The sequence below is a fragment of the Mustelus asterias genome, chromosome 1, assembly GCF_964213995.1.
Source record: "Mustelus asterias chromosome 1, sMusAst1.hap1.1, whole genome shotgun sequence".
NCBI classification, from domain to species: Eukaryota; Metazoa; Chordata; class Chondrichthyes; order Carcharhiniformes; family Triakidae; genus Mustelus; species Mustelus asterias.
The window spans coordinates 92,736,161-92,756,384 of record NC_135801.1 but is presented as its reverse complement, the minus strand read 5'-3'; the positions used below and the strand labels follow the sequence as shown (position 1 = coordinate 92,756,384).

The 20,224-nt window shown below is 43.6% G+C and overlaps 1 protein-coding gene across 2 annotated transcripts in view; it reads right to left on the bottom strand.

Annotated features, from left to right (window-relative positions):
* Positions 1-20,224, bottom strand: part of slit2 (slit homolog 2 (Drosophila)) — a 420,226-nt gene that overhangs the window by 42,694 nt on the left and 357,308 nt on the right. For both annotated transcript variants that reach the window (XM_078215445.1, XM_078215451.1), the window contains 2 exons: positions 13,740-13,837; positions 7,159-7,298 (listed from right to left, as the gene is read on the bottom strand). In XM_078215445.1, coding sequence (XP_078071571.1) covers positions 7,159-7,298; positions 13,740-13,837 — 238 coding nt within the window. The remainder of the gene's footprint in view (positions 1-7,158; positions 7,299-13,739; positions 13,838-20,224) is intronic.

Here is a 20,224-nt window from a genome sequence, read left to right as displayed (position 1 = left end):
CAAGGAACAAGCAGGTGACAGGAAGAAGAAAAAAATGATCCGAGTCTAACAGCTCGTGGGAAAGAGAAAAGGGGAGAAACAGACTGCGACTGACCTTTTTCCACCTCATTCAGATTAGCAGCTTGCAGTGACAAGAGATAGAAGAAACAAGAGATTTTCTGAGTTTATTCTTTTTTAAATACAATATAATGCAGCAGAAAAAAATAGCAGCTCAGTAACTATCGAAGGCTTTTATTCATCCCTCTATATTTCTATTGTCCTGTTTGACTTCTCTGCCTTTTTTTTTTAAACACCCTTTTTTAAAATCAGAGTTGCACCCTCTGTCAGGGTCACAGACTTCCCTGTAGATCAGTGGCCCTATCCCCTATGAAGTTATTGTCATGGTGTAATTCATTAACTATTTTGCTTTTCATCATTTCTCGCCCCCAATTTTCTCCCCACTTTTTTTCCTGATAGCACTGATTGTTGCTTGGATATGGTTCCGTGGAACTGATTACCCTATAGTACTCCAGCTAAGTGTCTGAGCAATGAGTATCAGTAGGATATTTGACCATGGAGGCCATCACATTTGAGCCTGCTTCTGTTATTCCCCTAATATCCACAGTAAGAAGTCTCACAACAGCAGGTTAAAGGCCAACAGGTTTATTTGGGATCATGAGTTTTCGGAGCGCTGCTCCTTCATCAAGTGAGTCTCACTGACCCTCGCTCACCTGCTGAAGGAGCAGCGCTCTGAAAGCTCATGATTCCAAATAAACCTGTTGGATTTTAACCTGGTGTTGTGAGACTTCTTACTGTGCTTACCCCAGTCCGGCATCTCCACTTCATCACTATTATCTGCATGCCTGAGCTTTTCAGCAGGGTTTCTCTGGATTTAGAGCCAGGAGCATTAGCTGATTTTTCCTCTCCCTTGTTTGAAGAATTGAGGTGAACTGCAAAAGCACAACTGTCATTTGGATGAATGTGGATAACTCAGCACAGACTGGGAATCCAAATTAAGAATTTCCTGACCAGTATCTACTCAGTAACACACTAGAGTGTGCATCTTCCCACTAAGCTATTGGAAGAGCCAACTTTCCTCATTCTAATGACTGGTTTATGACACACAACTGTAGGAAGCAGTCTAATCATTCTTCACTTGACCAAGCTTCTTCACTGCTGTCATCAGACTTTTGAATGGTCCTATCATATATTAAGCTGATCTTTCTCTTCACCTTACCTGTAACTACAGCAATACAGCACTACACTCTGCACCCTCTCCTTTTCTTCTCTGTGTACGGTATGTTTTGTCTGTACAGCGAGCAAGAAACAATACTTTTCACTGTATCCCAATACATGTGACAATAATAAATTAAATCAAAAAGCTGTAGAAATAGCATTGGCAAACTCCAAAATCTTGCCTTCAATAAACCTAGTCATTCATAGTTTTTAGCAAGTGTGTTTAAGTAGTGCTGGCCAATTACGGCACAGGCCAGTAAACAAAATTAACTGGCTTAATTAGTGGCAGGCATTGGCCATTTGGTTCTTTCTAGTTTCATATGTTCACCAGATGTCAGGAAATTCCACAATTAGTTGCCATTTCTTCATCTGTTGACAAAATCCCTCGTGTTGCAAAAATGAGTTGACAAAACATACAGAACAGGTTCAAGCTACTCCCCATTGACTCAGTAACACTGACACTACTGGCAATGTTCTTGGACCGCATGTTAATGGTTGTCAAACAATAATCAGTATTAGTTTGCTACTCTCCCCCGTTACACAGCAATGTGCAAGTCCCACTGCACAGCAACATTTTTATTTAGAGACCAACAATTAACATAGCTGCAACTCCTTTGTGTTGAACAACAAACTTGCTTTAATGTAATAAAAAAATCTCTTAAAGTGCTTCATGAGAGTTGCAGCAGACAATATTTATCACAAGCCAAAGAAAGATATATAGACAGGTGGCCAAAAGCTTGGCCAAACAGGTAGGTTTTAAGGAGCAATCTATAGGAGGAGAGAGCGGCAGTGTTTGAAAGGTTTAGGCAGGGAATTGCAGCTCTTAGAACATCTGCAGAAAAAAAGCACTACCACCAATGGTGGGGTGATTAAAATTGAGGATGTTCGAGGTGTCGGGGTTGAAGAAGTGCAGAGATCACAAGAAAGGATACTGAGGCAGTGAATGGTAAGGCCATATAAGGCCATTGTACACAAGGATAAGAACTTTTAAATTGAAATGCTGTCAGACAAGGAGCTAATATAAGTCAGCAAGTACAGGGTGATAGGTGAACAGGACTTGGCGTGAGCTAAAATACAAAGAGCTGAGTGTTGGGTGAGTCCAGGTTTAGGGTAGCTGTGGGGGCAGGGTGGGAAGGTCGGTGGAAGTCAGCCAGGAGAGCACTGAACTAGTCATGTCCAAAGTTAACAAAAGTCAGCAGCAGGCTAAGATGAAGCACTGAGGAAATGGACAATATTATAAGAGATGAAAGTAGGCTGTATTTGTTTGGGGAAGGATATGGGGTTAGATGTTCAGCATAGTGTCAGATATGATGCTGAGGCTGCTAACAGCCCAAATCAGCCTTAGATATTGGCTATGATGTGGAGATGCCGGCGTTGGACTGGGGTAAGCACAGTATGAAGTCTCACAACACCAGGTTAAAGTCCAACAGGTTTATTTGGTAGCACAAGCCACAAGCTTTCGGAGCGCTGCTCCTTCATCAGGTAAGTGGGAGTTCTGTTCACAAACAGGACATATAAAGACACAAACTCAATTTACAAAATAATGGTTGGGATGCGAGTCTTTACAGGTAATCAAGTCTTAAAGGTACAGACAATGTGAGTGGAGAGAGCGTTAAGCACAGGTTAAAGAGGTGTGTATAGTCTCCAGCCAGGACAGTTAGTGACATTTTGCAAGCCCAGACAATTCATGGGGGTTACAGATAGTGTAATGTTAGGTGGTTAGGTAACGGAGCTTCTAGCATCAGATTAGATTAGAGCATTTATTGGCATTAAATAATAAATTCTGACTTTGACTGAGAGCGTAACTGAAATTTGAATTTAAAATTGGGCAAGATGTTTTACAGTCAGCTGAATCAATATAGTCCATTTTACATTACAACATTAGCCCCACCAAGTGGAGGAACATAAAAACATAAGTAGCAGTTGAAATACACCATTCAGCCCTTTGAGCCTGTTCAACCATTTAATAGGAAGATGGCTGATCTAACTCAACAACAAGCAACAAGCTGTGCATATCATGTTTTGAAATGTGGCCTCCTTAAAGGGGTCTGACCGTCATAAAGAGTTGTTTAGCAGAAGTATTTCCCTTGTTGACAGCTACAGAATAACATAAATATTCTGACACACCACACCGCATCACATGCACATGATCCTTCTCAACTGAATAAAGTTATATCAACATTTCAACATGCACCTTTAGGTGCATACCTGTGTTCCTCAGGTGCTATAACTGAGGTGTCCTCACTGGACCACTTGAGGTCAGCTCAGCCGCTTCATTTTCTGTTGTAAGGTTACACATGATATCCTGAAAATGCCAGGGATAGAATATCAAGACGCATCAATGAATGGCTGTCAGTTGTCTGATAATATGAGTTTCTTGCATAGGGTGGGAGACTGCAAGTGGAAAATGGGATACTGAGTAGCCATTTTTTCTTCTATTTTATTAAAAGCGATCTTGCCATATTAGATGGAAGCTAATTTATGGGATACGCCTCCTGGTGACCTTTGACACCAACTGCTCCAAAGTGTGCAGTTGGGAAAGATTATCTCCTTTACATAGTATAGGTACTAGTGCACATCTTGGGTGCCTCATGTGGGACTGAGAATCCCAACTCATCCAGGAAAATGTCCTCAGTACCTTACTGTTTAAACATTTCTCAATCTTTGAGGGCCCTGGCCATGATCCCAGAAAGGCCCCTATACATTTGCCTGTAGGGTGGTATGCCACCTCTTGCTTGGCCTAGAGGCCAAGTTCAGTCAAGTCAAGGACAACGAAACTGCGAGCCTGGAATTTTCCTTCTTGACCATGCTCTCTCTAACTTAAGTGCTTTTCTTTGGAGTTGCAACAGGTTTTGCCCCATACAAGGCTCAGACAAAATTGCGGATCCTATAAATTTACATCATGACCTATTTCTGGCTCTTCTAGTCTTGTGGCAGAAATGTCCCAAGAGTGCCTTGGATTTTTGCTCTCACAGCCTGGGACCAGTGCGAAGGGGGTCATGGATAACCGCAATCTCAGGAGGATCCACTGGTCGATTCTGCCTTTTAATATAGCATTAGTATGAAAACTTCGATTTTTATCATAATTGAATGTATTTGCACGGAAGAATTAAAATAACTTACTTGGTAATACAGAAATTGAATAACTGTTGAAGAGAGAGACATGCTGTCGAAGATTTTTGTCTTTCACTCATCAGGACAAAGGCAAGAATGCCAAATTTCAAACGATCACAACAATTTAGGCTATAGGAGAAAAATATTCTGATCGGATAACAAATCGACTTTGATTGGCTGAGGCATTGCCATGGGGAATGACAGGCTTCCCAATCTCCCGGACAATTCAAAGAAGACGCAAGGCTTGAAAATATTCCTTTTGATTGAAGAGACCAGGCCCCTGTGCATGAATGTGTGTCACTTCTATCAAACATAAATTAACCACATTTGACTGACTATCTTAAATTAGATGCTAGTGTGGCTGTTGACACACTCAGGATTGTTCAGCAACTGCTGCCCAATTGTGGAATCATATCTAACAGCAGATGGTTTGTTTCGGGTTTTGCCAGTGTGGGCTAGTTGAGTACAGTCTGCATTCTGCCTATTATGAACAATTGAAGGAAAATGCTGATCGAATCAAACAGCATGTTCCTTCAGTTGTTTGTAATAGGCCGCATATAGACCATAAACCCATGCTTATAAAACTAAAAGAAAACATCTACTGCTAGATATGGTTCAGTGTTTAGACAGCATTTGCTGAATTACCCTGAGTATGCTGATAGTTACACAAACAACCAATTTAAGAAAATCATTTGTAATATGGCTCATTTATGCATGCTAGAGAAAGTCATAGACAGGGACTTTCCTCTGCAAACAAAAAGAATATGGTCATGCCTCGTACCTTTCTTGAATTACTCAGAAGCTGGGGGAGTCTATAGATTGCAATTGTTTTCTTCATGGCAACACCTCACCCAGAGTTGACTTATCGACCCATCAGCATCTTTTTCTCCTGTGGTAAAAATAGTTGTGATCGTTTGAGATTTGGCATTCTTATATCTGTCCTAATGAGCGAAAGACAGAAATCTTTGGCAAAGCGACTCTTTTCAGCATAATTTACAATAGTTGCAATATTTCTGCACAAATGAATACTTAAGATAAATCTGGAAGTAACATAACTGCTATTGTAAAAAAAGTTGTTTTAACAATGTATCTCCACACTACTCAGTTCCAGTTTACTGTTATACTGCACAGTGGTTATCACTGCTGTCTCACAGCGCCAGGGACCTGGGTTCAATTCGTGGCTTGGGTCACTGTCTGCGTGGAGTTTGCACATTCTCCCCGTGTCTGCGTGAGTTTGCGTGAGTTTCCTCCGGGTGCTCAAGTTTCCTCCCACAGTCCGAAAGACGTGCTGGTCAGGCTAAGTTCTCCCTCAGCGTACCCGAACAGGCGCCGGAGTGTGGCGACTAGGGGATTTTCACAGTAACTTCATTGCAGCGTTAATGTAAGCCTACTTTTGACATTAATAAAATATAACTTTCAAAACTTTTAAAGTTTTTACTTGGTGCATTGTAAGTAAAACATTTTGATGGTTCCAGTATAGAGATCAAAACTGAAATCCTGACTTCAAACACCTGAAATCAGGGCAAATCTGAAAATTTCCATCACTAAGCACACCTTTGGGAATGCCATACTATAAAATAATGCAGGCAGCATTCCATATTATGCATGCCTTCAGCTCTATTCCTTCTCAATCCACCATAAATCTGTGGTATGTTTCTTGTGCTTATAGGAAACTGGATCACGGCATTCCAAAGAAAATACACAGGGACAAAGCAGAGTTCCGACACTGAAGCCTTTGTTCCTCTGTTTTTGTTTGTGGTTAATGCCTGTGGCACAACTACCTCAAAGTAGTTTGTTGGCATCATCCTTTATTCTATTGAGTTATTTCAAACTCTGCATCTTCAATGGTAGAAGCCATCCAGACATCTGCCTCTCAACTCTCCAGATGGCTCTGGCTCTATAAAGTCATGTTTTAAAAAAAGAGCTTATGTTCTAGCGGTAAACCAATAGACTAAATTACAACATTTCTTTCCCTAACTAATATTTGTTAGACAGAGGCCAATTTTAATAAGTTCCTATTCAAACAACAAAGCAGGCAGAATACAAATGGAACAAGGAACTAGAACACAGCTCACAATAGGTTTCAAAGTACATTCAAAAGAAACTTCCAAACAATGCAAAATTACTACCTTCAGGTTTAATCATCTGTCAAATACCTCAGCACTTAGGAATTTAAAATCTAGAAATTACCGTTTGCAGTATCAGTGGCAGAACACTTCACCTATTATTCGAAAAGGAATGCTTTACAGTCACATGTTAGCATTGCAAATAATAATTTTAGATGTAACATGTTAGTTTATGAACTAATGCATAGTTTTCTGACATACACATATGTTCCATTCTGCATTTTAAGTGTGGTATACAGTCTTGGAATGTTCTAGGTTAAATATCTGGTCTAGGTTAAAATAGCTGATGTCAGCTGGGGTGGTGATAGACAGAGCTGCTACAACTGGCCTCACATGAAGAATATTCAGTGGTTGAGTTACTGAAGGGTTGCCACAGTTTGTGGAACCATATCCCGGCATGAGTCAGTGCCTTCAGGAAAGAATACGTATGGGGAGAAAATCAGATTGCAAAAACGTGAGGAAGAGGTGTAAAAAAGTAAGCAATTCACATTTAAACAAAGGAAAGCAGTCCACATCTGAAAAAGGGAAAATGCTGGTTCATTTTAATATAATTTGTTTTAGAACAGTAAAAGAGACACTGCAACCTTCGGCAAGTTTCTCATTACACTTTTCTCATCGAAAGAAGCAACTAATCTTACCCTTTAATATGCATCTATTTTAGTTTTGGATTAATGGGGTTGCCACCACCTCCTTTTTCCCTTACCTGTAAATTCAGGTGGACAGAGGCAAGTGTAGTTGTTGATCCCATCAATGCAGGTGGAATTATTCTCACAATCGTTGTCCTCACAGTCATCAATGTTTATTGCGCAGAGCTCACCTTCGAAACCATCAGCGCATGAGCACCTGAGAGAACAGGATAATTGACATTCAAATACGAGGAAGTACTAAATGGAGATCAAGTGCAAGGCACTTCAAAACCATTTTAATTAAACAGGCAGGCTTCCTAGATATTAGTCTTTTCCGTTCACTCACTTTACTACAAAAATAAATCTTCAGGATTAGTGGTCATCCAGTTAATGCAGACACAGGTGAGTGGCTTCACTGCAAGATTGTGTCAATCCTTGCCATGACCTTTTAAAGCGGTGTCTAACCATCAGTCAACCAGTCTGTCACGAGGCTGGCTACAGAGATCATAAGATCTCACCATTTCCCATTTTGTTCTCCCCTCTATCCTCAGTCCCCTTTTGATTCAGGTCTTCCTGTACAAGAAAATCATCACTTAAACTTTGGCACTCCATGTGGTTTTCCTAGAATGGTCCCATTTAATCAGCTTTGGAGGTTTTATTTGATGTGAAGGCCTTGACAAAAATTTGTAAACTGTTATAATACTTAAAAGTCTTTCCACTGATATTTTTGTTACTATATTTTAAAGAGTGAATACTGCTAATATCATAAGTGAGGAGGAGTTATTGACTGAGGGAGTGAGGTATGGATACGGTGGGTTATCCATAGTGCCTGAGGGATCCTATTTTCTTACCTAATGTATATTAGTGCATTCCCTTGCACTGCCAGGATCAGCAACCTGTCCAAACTAGTATCTCCAATAATGTAATCAGCTGTATTACATATATAAAGCTGTTCCAGATTGTGTGGTGGTGTAGTATGCTGCCACTTCAAAGCACTGCCACAAAATGGTGAGAATCAACTTGCATCCATGACCCTTGCAACTTTGGAGAAGACCCAAGTAAAGGTCAATCACTTCCCCACAGACGTGAGTTTATCATAGGTCACCCACTTTCAGGGCAACTGCTTTTACAGCAGGAACCTGGCCAAGAAAAGCTGGAAGTTTGAGTTCACCTCGGAGGCAGTTTCACCGCCAAAGAGGGAGCTCTACACACCACTCCAACATCACTAGAGATAGTTTATTTTCAATTCAGTAAAGATTTCTCATAACTTGATTTCAACACAACATGTGACAGAAAGGTGCCTGGCACTAGATCCTAGATCCTCGCCCTCCTCCAGAGGATTTGGCAAGTCTTCCACTATCTCTACAGGGTCTACCACAACCTCCATGGCTCTTGGGTCAGTGGTGGCAGATGTGAAAGGAGAAACAGGGCAACATCTACTCACCATCATTTACATGTGGCAGGATGATCTGGGATTGTGTAATGTGCAGTTGAGCATGGTGGTGTGGGGGAGGGGGGGAGAAAGTGAGTGAGTACATTTAGTGGGGGAGAGGGGGAGAACTCAGACACAATTCCCTCTCCAATTTTCCTCCCTATTCTGCTCAATTTTAGAGGAAATTCCAGTCCAGTCCAAAGCAACTGAAAGATGAGCTTCTTACCTTTACTGGGAAATATGTTCCAAAAATAACCACCTGTGAGGAGAGAATAGAGCCAATGTTTCATGTCCAGGTGACCCTTGGTCAGAGCTGAGAACGAAGAGAATCAGCAAAGATTTGTACTGTGAGAGTCGTTGGTGGGGTGGGGGGGTGTGGAATGGGATAAAGGGAATGTAAATGAGGATACAGAAGGCTGAGAAGGTGCTAAAAGTGTCCATTAAGTGGTCAGAATGTGTGAATGGCAGAACAGGGATACAGATTGTTAAAGGACTACCTGAGGAATGTGGCAGTGGCCGTGAAGTCGGGGGGAGGGGGCAAGAAGGAGAACTGGAGTGGAGAAGTGGAAAAATGGAAGTGAGAAAGAAGGATTTCAGTCCATCCGCAAGCAGGACCCAGATCTTCCTGTCGCTTGCCACTTCAACACACCACCCTGTTCTCCTTCTGTATCCTCATTTACATTCCCTTTGTCCCATTCCACCCCCCCCCACCCTATTTGTCTCAATCTCTGCTGATTCTCTTTGATCTCAGCTCTGACGAAGGGTCATCTAGACTAGAAGCATTGGCTCTATTCTCTCCCCAAAGATGCTGTCAGACCTGCTGAGATTTTCCAGCATTTTCTGTTTATGAGATGGTATAAACCCATGCAAATGAGTTGACCGTACCACCTATGTTTGAATAGATTTCACCCTATTCTTTTGATCAGTTGTGCCCACTATTCAAACATAAGCCATTGAAAAACCTACCTTACTGTTTTGGTGGAATCAAATAAATAGGACTGTTGTAAATCTTCCCTGCAAGCATCATTTAGCATTACAGAAGATAAGGCAAACCTATTCCTCAGTAGGACAAGCCTTTAATTGAAAATACATCTTCATGTAAATTTTCACTCTTTCGAGCAGAACATCTCATGACAACTGGCACATTTAGTATCGGTAATGGAATAACTGCGCACAAATCAATAGCTACATAGCTGCAAAAACTGTAGCTGGTTAATCTTTCCACATGAATAAAAAAGATCTTTATTATCTTAATGATGCATGCAAGTATGAAGCTGCACGTATACTTAACAACCTTGATGAATTAATTGGCATTCTCATGCGAAATTATTAAACTACGCTAATAGAGAGCACGGCTTCATAATTTATGAGCATGCAGCTGCACTCAGTTTAGGCTTTTATTTATCTGTGAAGCTGGGAGGATGTTTATCTGCTTTGGTGCAGCAGTTTGAGAATGACTTTCTCATTTTCTGTTTCACTGCAATAACATTCTATTAATTCGCAACCAACCGTAGCAGAACACATTTGCTAAAGAATACTGCATATCACTGCACTCTTCAGCAGTGAGCATGCACCTTGTGCAGAGCCATCAGGTAAACACATGATTTAAACCATTGAATATTCAATTTAACGTTAAAGTTTATTTATTAGTCACAAGTAGGCTTATATTCACACTGCAATGAATGTGAAAATCCCCTAGTCGCCACACTTTGGCACCTGTTTGGCTTCACTGAAGGAGAATTTAGCACGGCCAATGCACCTAACCTGCACATCTTTGGATTGTGGGAAGAAACCGGAGCATTCGGAGGAAACCCACGCAGGCATGGAGGGAATGTGCAAACTCCACACAGACAGTGACCCAAGCCGGGGATTGAACCCAGGTCCCTGGCGCTGTGAGGCAGCAGTGCTAACCACTGTGCCGCCCACAATTTGATAGAATTGTAGCTGCACAGAGGCTAAGCAGTGACCATCAGGTGCACTGCGCACAGAGGGGGGAATTTTACCATTTAGACTCTAAGGGCTGAATCCGGGCGTAATGCAGATCCGAGCCAGGAATCTTCTTTGCAGCGCGCCCATGCGCTTTTTGCCGGCTCCGGTCCGATCCGCGCTGTGGGTGGGGCTTAGCGCTGCCGGACTGATCGGAGCTCTGAACTGCGCAGTTCGAAAAAAGATCCGAAGCAGCGCGCCTGGGCGTGAAAGAAAAAAACAGCAGAGAGAGCAGAGAGGATGGACTTGGGAGAATCTTGCAAACTGAAAATAATGTAGCATCCTCTTTGTGCTGCCTAATTATCTATGAGAAAGGTAATTAAACTACAGTGTCCTAGTGAGCAATTAGTGACCTGTATAATACATTTGTGATCTGTAACTGGATTGTTGATGCTCAAATGTTCAGAGTCCAGTGGTGGACTTGGAAGAATTGTCCCCGTGGTGGAACTTGGTTGGAAATAAGATTCAAGGAGATTACTAAATCTTGTTTTAATCTGAACATTGCACAGAATTAGAGGAATTCCCTTTGGAAGATAATGTAAAAATTATAATCGCAGGAACTAAAAACCTGACAGTCAAAAATTTGGGAAAATATTTCAAAATATGGATGGGGATATATATTTTGAAATATTTTCCCAAATTACTGACTGTCAGGTTTTTAGTTCCTGCGATTATAATTTTGACATTATCTTCCAAAGGGAATTCCTCTAATTCTGTGCAATGTTCAGATGAAAACAAGATTTAGTAATCTCCTGAATCATATTTCCAACCAAGTTCCACCATGGGGACAATTCTGCCAAGTTCACCACAGGACTCTGAACATTTGAGCACCAACAATCCAGTAACAGATCACAAGTGTATTATACAGGTCACTAATTGCTCACTAGGACACTGTAGTTTAATTACCTTTCCCATAGATAATTAGGCAGCACAAGAAGATGCCACATTATTTTCAGTTTGCAAGATTCTTCCACGTCCATCCTCGCCACCCCCCTAACCAGAGATCCATCTGAGCCCGCCCCCCTCCTCTGGCGGACGCCAGTGGAAGACCAGGAAGGTGCTGCAGGCTCTCGAAGGACTGCAGGTCGGAAGGATGGTGGAGGGAGACCAGAAATCGAGGTAGATTGGGGGCGTGCTCTGCCGAGGGGGGCCTGCCTCCCAGGGGGTCCGATCCCCGGGGGGGCGTCTGCCGAGGGGGGGCCTGCCTCCCAGGGGGGTGCGATCCCAGGGGGGGACGGTCTGCTGTGGGGGGCCGGCCTCCCAGAGGGGTCCAATCCCGGGGAGGGGGGTGGGGTCTGCCGAGGGGGGCCTGCCTCCCAGTTGGGTCCGATCCGGGGGTGGGGGGATCTGCTGAGGGGGGCGTGCCTCCCAGTGGGGTCCGATCCAGGGGTGGGGGGGTCTGCCGAGGGGGGCGTGCCTCCCAGGGGGGTCTGTTCCGGGGGTGGGGGGGGGGGGGGGGTGGGGGGGTCTGCCAGGGTGGTTAGCGGGGGGGTCTGCAAAGGATGGTCGAGGAGGATGGTGACTTCACAAGGGCAGAGAAGGCTTCGGAGGTTCCCCTGCAGAATAGAAATCCGCTTCGGACTTTTATTCTGCAGGTCGCTAAAAGCGCAGATGTGGAACGGGCCAGAAGACGGTAAAGTGGGATTTGGCGGTAGAGTTGGGTGCGCGGTTCATTAAGTCGATTTAAATGCATGCCCAATCCGGGCGCAGACCGGACCAGCGCCCGAATCAGGTGTCGGTAAAGCCGCGATCTGCTCGGATTCGGGTGCAGATTGCGTTAAAGGCCCGACGCTACCGCGATTTCATGCCTGAAAACGGGCGCGAATGTTTGGTAAAATCGGGCCGATATTCCACTTTAGGGGAACTTGGAATTCTCTTTTAGTGTGGTGGGCTTCCACTTAATAACAGAGATGTATTTCCCAGCCTCAGAGTTACTTCAGTATTTTTGCTCAGCTTCCCGGCTTCCAAAAATAACGGAGAAGTGCTGCTGACAGCACCTTTCTTATCAACTTGAACACAACTGTTCCATTTTTTTTTCAAATTTACTACCTACACAATTGCTTGGCAGTTTAATTTTAAACATGTATCCATGGCCCTGAATTTCGTACATTTTCATATCATTTTAACATGCCCACCTATCTATGGGCAGAGGTCTGGTGAGTGACCCATCGCCCCTCATGAAGCAGTGAAGCTGGCAGGGGCAAAGTAAAGTCGGTGAAGCAAGTTCTGAAGTATTTTGCATCCCACATCAGCAGGAGTGACACAGCATCCGGCTATAACTCCATGGAAAATACACCCATGTTCATGCAATCTATTCTCTAATTATCAATTAGTTAAGAACCAAAAAGTCCTTCTCGGTCCTGTTTTTTATTGTCAATTAAAATGAATCGGTATTGGTACAACAAAAGTCTGAATCTTCAACTGATCAATGGTACACACACCGCCTGGTAATGGTCAAACAGCGAAATGCTTCCAAAAATGCTGCAATAAAACAATTTTAAATTTGATCTTCTATGAGCACCAAATTCTCCGTTCTTGTCTGCAGCTGGGATTCTCCAGTCCCACTGCAGCAAATGGAGATTCAGCATCAAATTCTCCAATCAAGCTGGTGGTAACACCGGGGTGTGGGAGACAAGGGAATTCCAGCCGAGATCCAATTTATTTTATTTGCCGAAAAGTCTGAAATGTTATTGTTCTAATTGGACCAAAGCTTTAGGAAACATTCAAAAACAATGAAATCACGAACGTGATTATCAAGTTAGAGATGTGGTATGAAAATAACTCTTTAATATTCTGTTTCACCGCACTAATGTCTCATCAGTCCCCGGTTTTGTTTCACATCTCTTTTGTGGATTAATAAAATGAAGCTGACTTTTATGGTTTTAAGTTGCTCTTTAGTGAGGAGAGCAACTTAAGGCAGTATTTAAATTCTACCTGCGTAGAATTTCTTCTTTTTATTTTGCTTCTTCAGCAATTTCAAGAGAAATATGGATATACATACATTTGGTGTTGTTGTTAAGCTCAAATTTGTGAAGATGTAAAAACATTCTATCCCTTTTATAGCTCTACACAAATATTTTATTCATGTTTCAAGTTTACCTTTCCCTCAGAGAGTCACCAGATTCCTCAGTTGAGGTAAGTTAGAGTCTGTTGTACAATGTTGATTGGTAAATACTGGATTTTTATAACGTGCTCATCAGCATTTGTAATAAAATTTAAAAGAAATCAAAATATACAAACCAGAAACCATCCTTTTCCCCTTCTTTAAGGTGGCAGGTTCCACTATTTTTGCATGGGCTATTAACACAGGCATGAATGGGAACATCACAATCTTGCCCCTGTGGAGTCACAGAATACAGAGCAGTTAATTACACTGTCTTTGTAAGACTGGGTATATAAAACTGAAGAACAACAGTCCAATAGTTACTACAGGAATGGAGCCAAGGTTCTAACTTAAATAGTCATTACATCAGTGGGTATGACAGATCAGGAACAACAGTTCAACATAAACAGTCATTAAAGGATTGGGTATGACAGACTGGGAGCAGCAATCTAATTCAGTTGTGCCACCAGATTTCCAAGTGAACACAGAGTAGCTGCTCCATGTGCAAAATATGTTTTGATTGCAAAAAAAATTAAAACTGCACTGGTCATCTGCCATCTCGTAAGATGATAGCTTGTGTCATGGTGATTAACTCTATGGTGGCACAGTGGTTAGCCCTGCTGCCTCACAGCGCCAGGGACATGGGTTTGATTCCGGCCTCAGGTCACTGTCTGTGTGGAGTTTGCTGTTCTCCCCATATCTGTGTGCGTTTCCTCCGGATGCTTTGGTTTCCTCCCACACTCCAAGGATGTGCAGGTTAGGTGGATTGACGATGCTACATTGCCCCTTAATGCCCTAAGAAATGCACGTTAGGTGGATTAGCCATGGTAAGTGTACAGGGTTACGGGAATAGGGTGGAGGGGAGGACAGGGGTGGTCAGCTCCTTCTGAGGGTTGGTGCAGACTCAATGGGCCGAATCGCCTCCTTCTGCACTGTCGGGGTTCTATGTTAGCTCGTAATGACCTTCTCCTGTGAAGTGTTATGCTACGTAGTGAAACTACAGTATCCTCTCCAGGGTGCAAACCTGAGCAAAATCTCCGGAGACACTGGTCTGCCCAAATGTTAGACCTTCTTGACCTCCTTGCTGAGTTCAAAACAATTCAAAGCATTTTGTTTGGCACTGGCTCTTTTGTAGGAAGGCCAGAAGAATGACACATTTAGCCATCAGTCTGCCTTTGAGCTCTACTCCAGATTTTGTCAGAGTTTACTCCTTTAGCCTTGAACTCTTGAGGTCTGTGCAAGGCTGTGCAGCTATTCACCTAGAATGGGGAGTTTGATACCAGGGCATGTCCACATAGTGGTGGGCCAGTACACTGCTTGAACGTGAACAATAAGACTCCAGACTTATAAAAGGATTATTTAAGTGGGGGTTTGTTTTGACAGCTGGAGGAAACTATTAACTTTGCTTGATTGACATCTTTAAGTAATTATAATAAATGATTCTTTTAGTGACCTCTTTTGTCAATGTTTCAATGCTTATTTTACATGCTTAATAAATGTGAAGTGTTTGAAGTTCTTTATTGATACATTAATGGGCTGTCTGATTTGCCACTTCTACAGAATTGTAGGAACAGTGTTTCTTTTTCAAAATAAGGGCGAGGGGGCAATTCTCCCAGGAACGTCTGGGAGGCCAGCAATCAGGGGGTGGGGGGATCGGAAGGAGAGCGATGCGGAGTCCTGGGCCTGTCCAGCGATCGAGCTGGCCGGTAATCGAGCTGGCCAGCGATCGGGAGGCTAGCAGTGCGGTGCTACTGCGCATGCATCGATCACCGCTATGACAGGCTGGCGCATGCGCAGTGGCCCAGTCAGTGCTATGCTGCTGGCCTCTCCAGCGGGAATGGCCCCGCCCACAGACTTTTAATGTGATTCACGCTGAGGCACTCTGCAGCGCACAGAGTGTGGGAGATTCATTTTGAAAATCCCGCTGAAGAAACCAGCGGGATTTACTCTAGTTTTTACATGAATTCAGCACTTAGAATTTTTTTGGGAGAATCCCAGACAAGGTATTGTTTTGGAGCAGTTATACCTATGCTATTGTTATTGTGTGGCTAATTTGTTTGGTGCAGTGTACACTGGGTGAATGTGCAAGCAACGGCCATAAGTTGGCATGGGAGCAATAGGGGCCCTGAGAGTGGGTGGGGGTGCCTGGAAAAGGATGCAGTGTTTGAGTGAGCCGTGACCATGCAGGGATTAGAAAATGAGGATGAGGGTGTTGAAGTTGTCCTGAGGGACAGATTATCATTGAAGATTGGCAAGAATCAAGCTGATAGGTGGCCAGAATGTCATGTGGGATTAGGAAGGATTGGTGGAGTTTTGGATGATGAATGTTATGTATGGTAGGGTTAACTAGTCTGAGTACAGGCTGTTATCCATCTGAACACAGCAGAGCATACTACAGAACCAACATAGGTTACAGTCATTTGGAAGGCTAGACCAGAAATTCAATCTTACAAATACTATCATAGAAACTTAGAAAATGGGAGGAGGACATTCGGCCCTTTGAACCTGTTCTGCCATTAACCACGATCATCTGTAAGGTTAGTGTACCTTTAAGAGTTTTTTAAAAACTCAGGGCGGCATGGTGGCACAGTGGTCAGCACTGCTGTCTCACAGCTCCAGGGGCCTGGGTTCCATTCCCAGCTTGGATCACTGTCTGTGTGGAGTTTGCACATTCTTCCATGTCCGCTTGGGTTTCCTCCGAGTGCTCTGGTTTCCTCCCACAGTCCAAAGATGTGTGGGTTAGGTGGATTGGCCATGCTAAATTGATCCTTAGTGTCCCAGGATGTTTAGTTTAGAGGGATTAGCGGGGTGAATATGAGGGGTTATGGAGATAGGGCCTGGGTGGGATTGTTGTTAGTGCCAACCCGATGGGCCGAATGGCCTCCTTCTGTACTGCAGGAATTCTATGTTCTCTGTAGCTCACATCCTTAGCTGATGCCATTGTTGCTGAGCTGTCTACGAGGAGTCCTTTTATTGCTCCTTCAGTGGTTTAAATGGGGTTTGTTTGTTTGACTGAAAGCCATGTCTCTCTCTCTCCCTGGTTTTGGGAAATTCTGCTGGTTAGCTGAAAGCCTTCCTGGAATAGAGAGTCTGCTGTTGGTGGCTTGACCAGAGTCTCTTCCTGGTATTCTGGGAAGCTGTTTTAACTCCAAACTGTTCTGAGTGTTTCAAGAGAACTGCAGCATTCAGTCAAAGGACTCAATTCCAGTATCACGTGAGCATTGGTCTTTGCTGTGCTAAACCTGTGGAAGGGTTTTGTCTAAAAGAAGTTTTTGTTTGATTATATTTGCTAAGGGTTATACATTATTGTGGTTGTTTTGTTTTGTTTGTAATTGATATGTTATTGCTAATATACTTATTATATATGTTAAATATATTCTTAAATAAACTTTGTTTGATAAAAGCTCCCTAGTGGGTCATTTGAATCATACCTGAGGTGAAACATATCATACTTATCCTAGCCAAATTCAAGGTGCAAAACCTATGATTCAGGTGGGCTTCATAAAACACTGTGGCGTTTCTGACCTGAACCATAACACATCCAACTCAATAGCCTGATCCCGATTTCCCCCCATATCCTTTGATCCCCTTTGTTCCAAGTGCTATATGTAACTCCTTCCTAAATACATACTCTTTTAGCCTCAACTATTTTCTGTGGTAGTGAATGCCACAGGCTTACCACTCTCTGGATGAACAAATTTCTCCTCATCTTAGTCCCAAAATGTTTACCCCTTATCCTTAGACTATGAACTCTGGTTCTGGGTCTCCCCCACCCCTCTCCCCAACCATTGGGACCATCCTTCCTGCATCTACCCTGTTTAGTAATGTTACAATTTTATAGATTTCTATGAGATCACTCCATCATTATTCTGAACTCCAGCGAACATTATCCTAACTGACTCAATCTCTCCTCATACATCAGTCCTGCCATTCCAGGAATTAGTCAGTTACAGCTTCGCCATGCTCCCTCTATAGCAAGAACATCCTTCCTCAGATGAGGAAAAAAAACTGCACACAACGTTCTAAGTGTAGCCTCACCAAGACCCTGTATCATTATAGCAAGACACACTACTCGAATCCTCTCGCTATGAAGGTCAACGTATCATCTGCCTTCTTTACCATTTGCTGCACCCTGCATGCTTACCTTCAGTGACTGGTGTAAGAGGACACCCGGGTCTCACTGCACATTTCCCATTCCCCTCTCTTAGCTGTCACACTTCCATTTTAAAATTACCATCACTCTTATGTTTTAAAATCACTGTCAACTGCAGCTCTAACAGTATATTATTTCATATTCAATCCAGAGAATAGACAGCTGTTAGCTGCCAAGATTTGTCAGGTCAATCCAGCAGGCTTACTTGACCTGGCAGAACAAATGAGATATCAGGGGATGATAGCATCTGTGTGACAACATTGAACAGTAATTAACTGATGTCCAGAGCTGTCTTCTTGACAATACACACTCATGCTTTTCTCCAGCAACAAGCTGCTGTATAACACCAACACCAGCCAGTTTTGTTCCCATGTCAGCCATGATATGATTGAAAATTATGCCCCAGTGTGTACACTACACCGCAGATACATGGGCACGAAGTTCCTTGGGTGAAATTTTAGGTTCAAGAAAGGTCCAGCAGAGAGCTGGAGCATTCCTACTGGAATTTACAGGACCAGTGCAAGATTGTGGGTCAAATGGATGCAATTACCATTTTGGGCCTATCTCTGGAACCCCCTTGCCCTTAAATGCCAGAATGCCCAATGGCTGCCCATGTCAATGGGAATTGCCAAGCCTCTAACTAAGCCCTTGTTGGTCCTCTGCAGCATTTTTAAGTTTTCATTCCTTCGGGTGTTTAGCCATCCTTCATGCTTGGCTTGGGCTCCACTAGTGGAGCCAGCATAGGCCTCACTCAACATATTGTTCCTGGCTACTACACCAGCTGCCTTTCCAAAGCCCGAGCGTGGGAACTTCAGCTTTCAAGAATCCATGGCCTGTTTCAGTTTCCAACCAACATTCGCTTTGGAAGGGGTGGATGGAATTTGACCCTTTACAAAGCAAAGGGGAAGCTTACAGAAATGGTGAAGACCCGGGGCTGGATTTAGTGAGACACTGTGATTCCCACCCACCTGGAACTTGGTGGGGAGTCCACCTACAATCCCGACAGCCACCCCACAGCCATTTAACACTGGAAACAGCATTAATTCTTTGAAGGTGAGGTTTCCACACCTTTCATGGGTTGGAGTCCTGGCACAGGAAGCTGCCAGCCAATCTGATGGCAGGAAGCTCTGCAGCCTCAGTAGAAGGGGTGACCCTGATGGAGCTACGGGCAGTCGCACCGTGCTGAGGGAACCCAGACATGACCGGGGTCAGGGTCTTGAGTAGGAGGGTGGAGAAGCTGTCTCCAAGAGGTCAGAGAGAAGGTTAAAGGGTGGGTGGGAGGAGAATGGGGTGTGTGTGTGTGTGACCAGCTGGGGGAATGTTGCGAGGGTCGTGAATCTGTGGAATTCTTTACCGCATAGAGCTGTAGAGGTTGGGTCATTAAGTATGTTCAAGGCAGTTATAGACAGTAAGGGAATCAAGGGTTCGGGGGATTACGCGAGAAAGTGGAGTTGAAGATTATTTCAGATCAGCCATGATCTCATTGAATGGTGGAGCAGACTTCCCCGTCTCTGTAATTTCTTGGACAGGCTGGGAGCAAGGGGGTAGGTGGGGCGAGCAGGCTGTCTGCTGGAATTTCTAAGCACCCACTTTCTAATCCACTGGCAGCAGAGCGCAGGATCCAACAATTTGGAGATGCCATTTTGCAGGATGTTGCCATGGTGTTTCGTGAAAGTTAAACTGGCAGAACGCTCTCAGAATTCTAACCCTCTGCAGATTATGCCACTGGGGTGGCACGGTGGCACAGTGGTTAGCACTGCTGCCTCACAGCTCCGGGGACCTGGGTTCAATTCCCGACTTGGGTCACTGTCTGTGTGAGTTTGCACATTCTCCCCGTGTTTGCATGGGTTTCCTCCGGGTACGCCGGCTTCCTCTCACAGTCCAAAGATGTGTGGTTTAGGCGTTTGGACGTGCTAAATTAACCCTTGTGTCCCAGGATGTGATAGGTTAGAGGGATTAGCAGGGAAACTAAGTGGCGATAGGGCGTGGGTGGGATTGTTGTCGGTGCAGGCTCGATGGGCTGAATGGCCTCCTTCTGCACTGTAGGGATTCTATGATTCTATTATTTTCTTGAAACTGTGGCGTTGTTGCCTTTCTTTGTCTTTTTGCCAATGTAATTTCCTCATTCTGATTCAACAATACAGTTTATTCACCCACAATAATATCCCCCTGCTTCATTGTAAAATCACGTGGCTGATTCTGTGATCAACCTCTCCCAGAAAAGATTGCAGGTTGTAGGCCTGCAGTCTGCGAGTTCCCAAACATTGAAATTAATTCCCACTGGAGGAACAAAGAGACATGATCCGTGTCTTTAATATTCGTAAGCTATGGTTAACATGAATTTAAGTAGTTCCCTTTAATTTAAATCACATATTCCCAGGACAAATGACAAGTACAAAATTAACAAGCTTGCAATGAGACTTTTGATCGTGAGGAATTATTTGTCCCTAATGCGTTGTGGATGTTCCT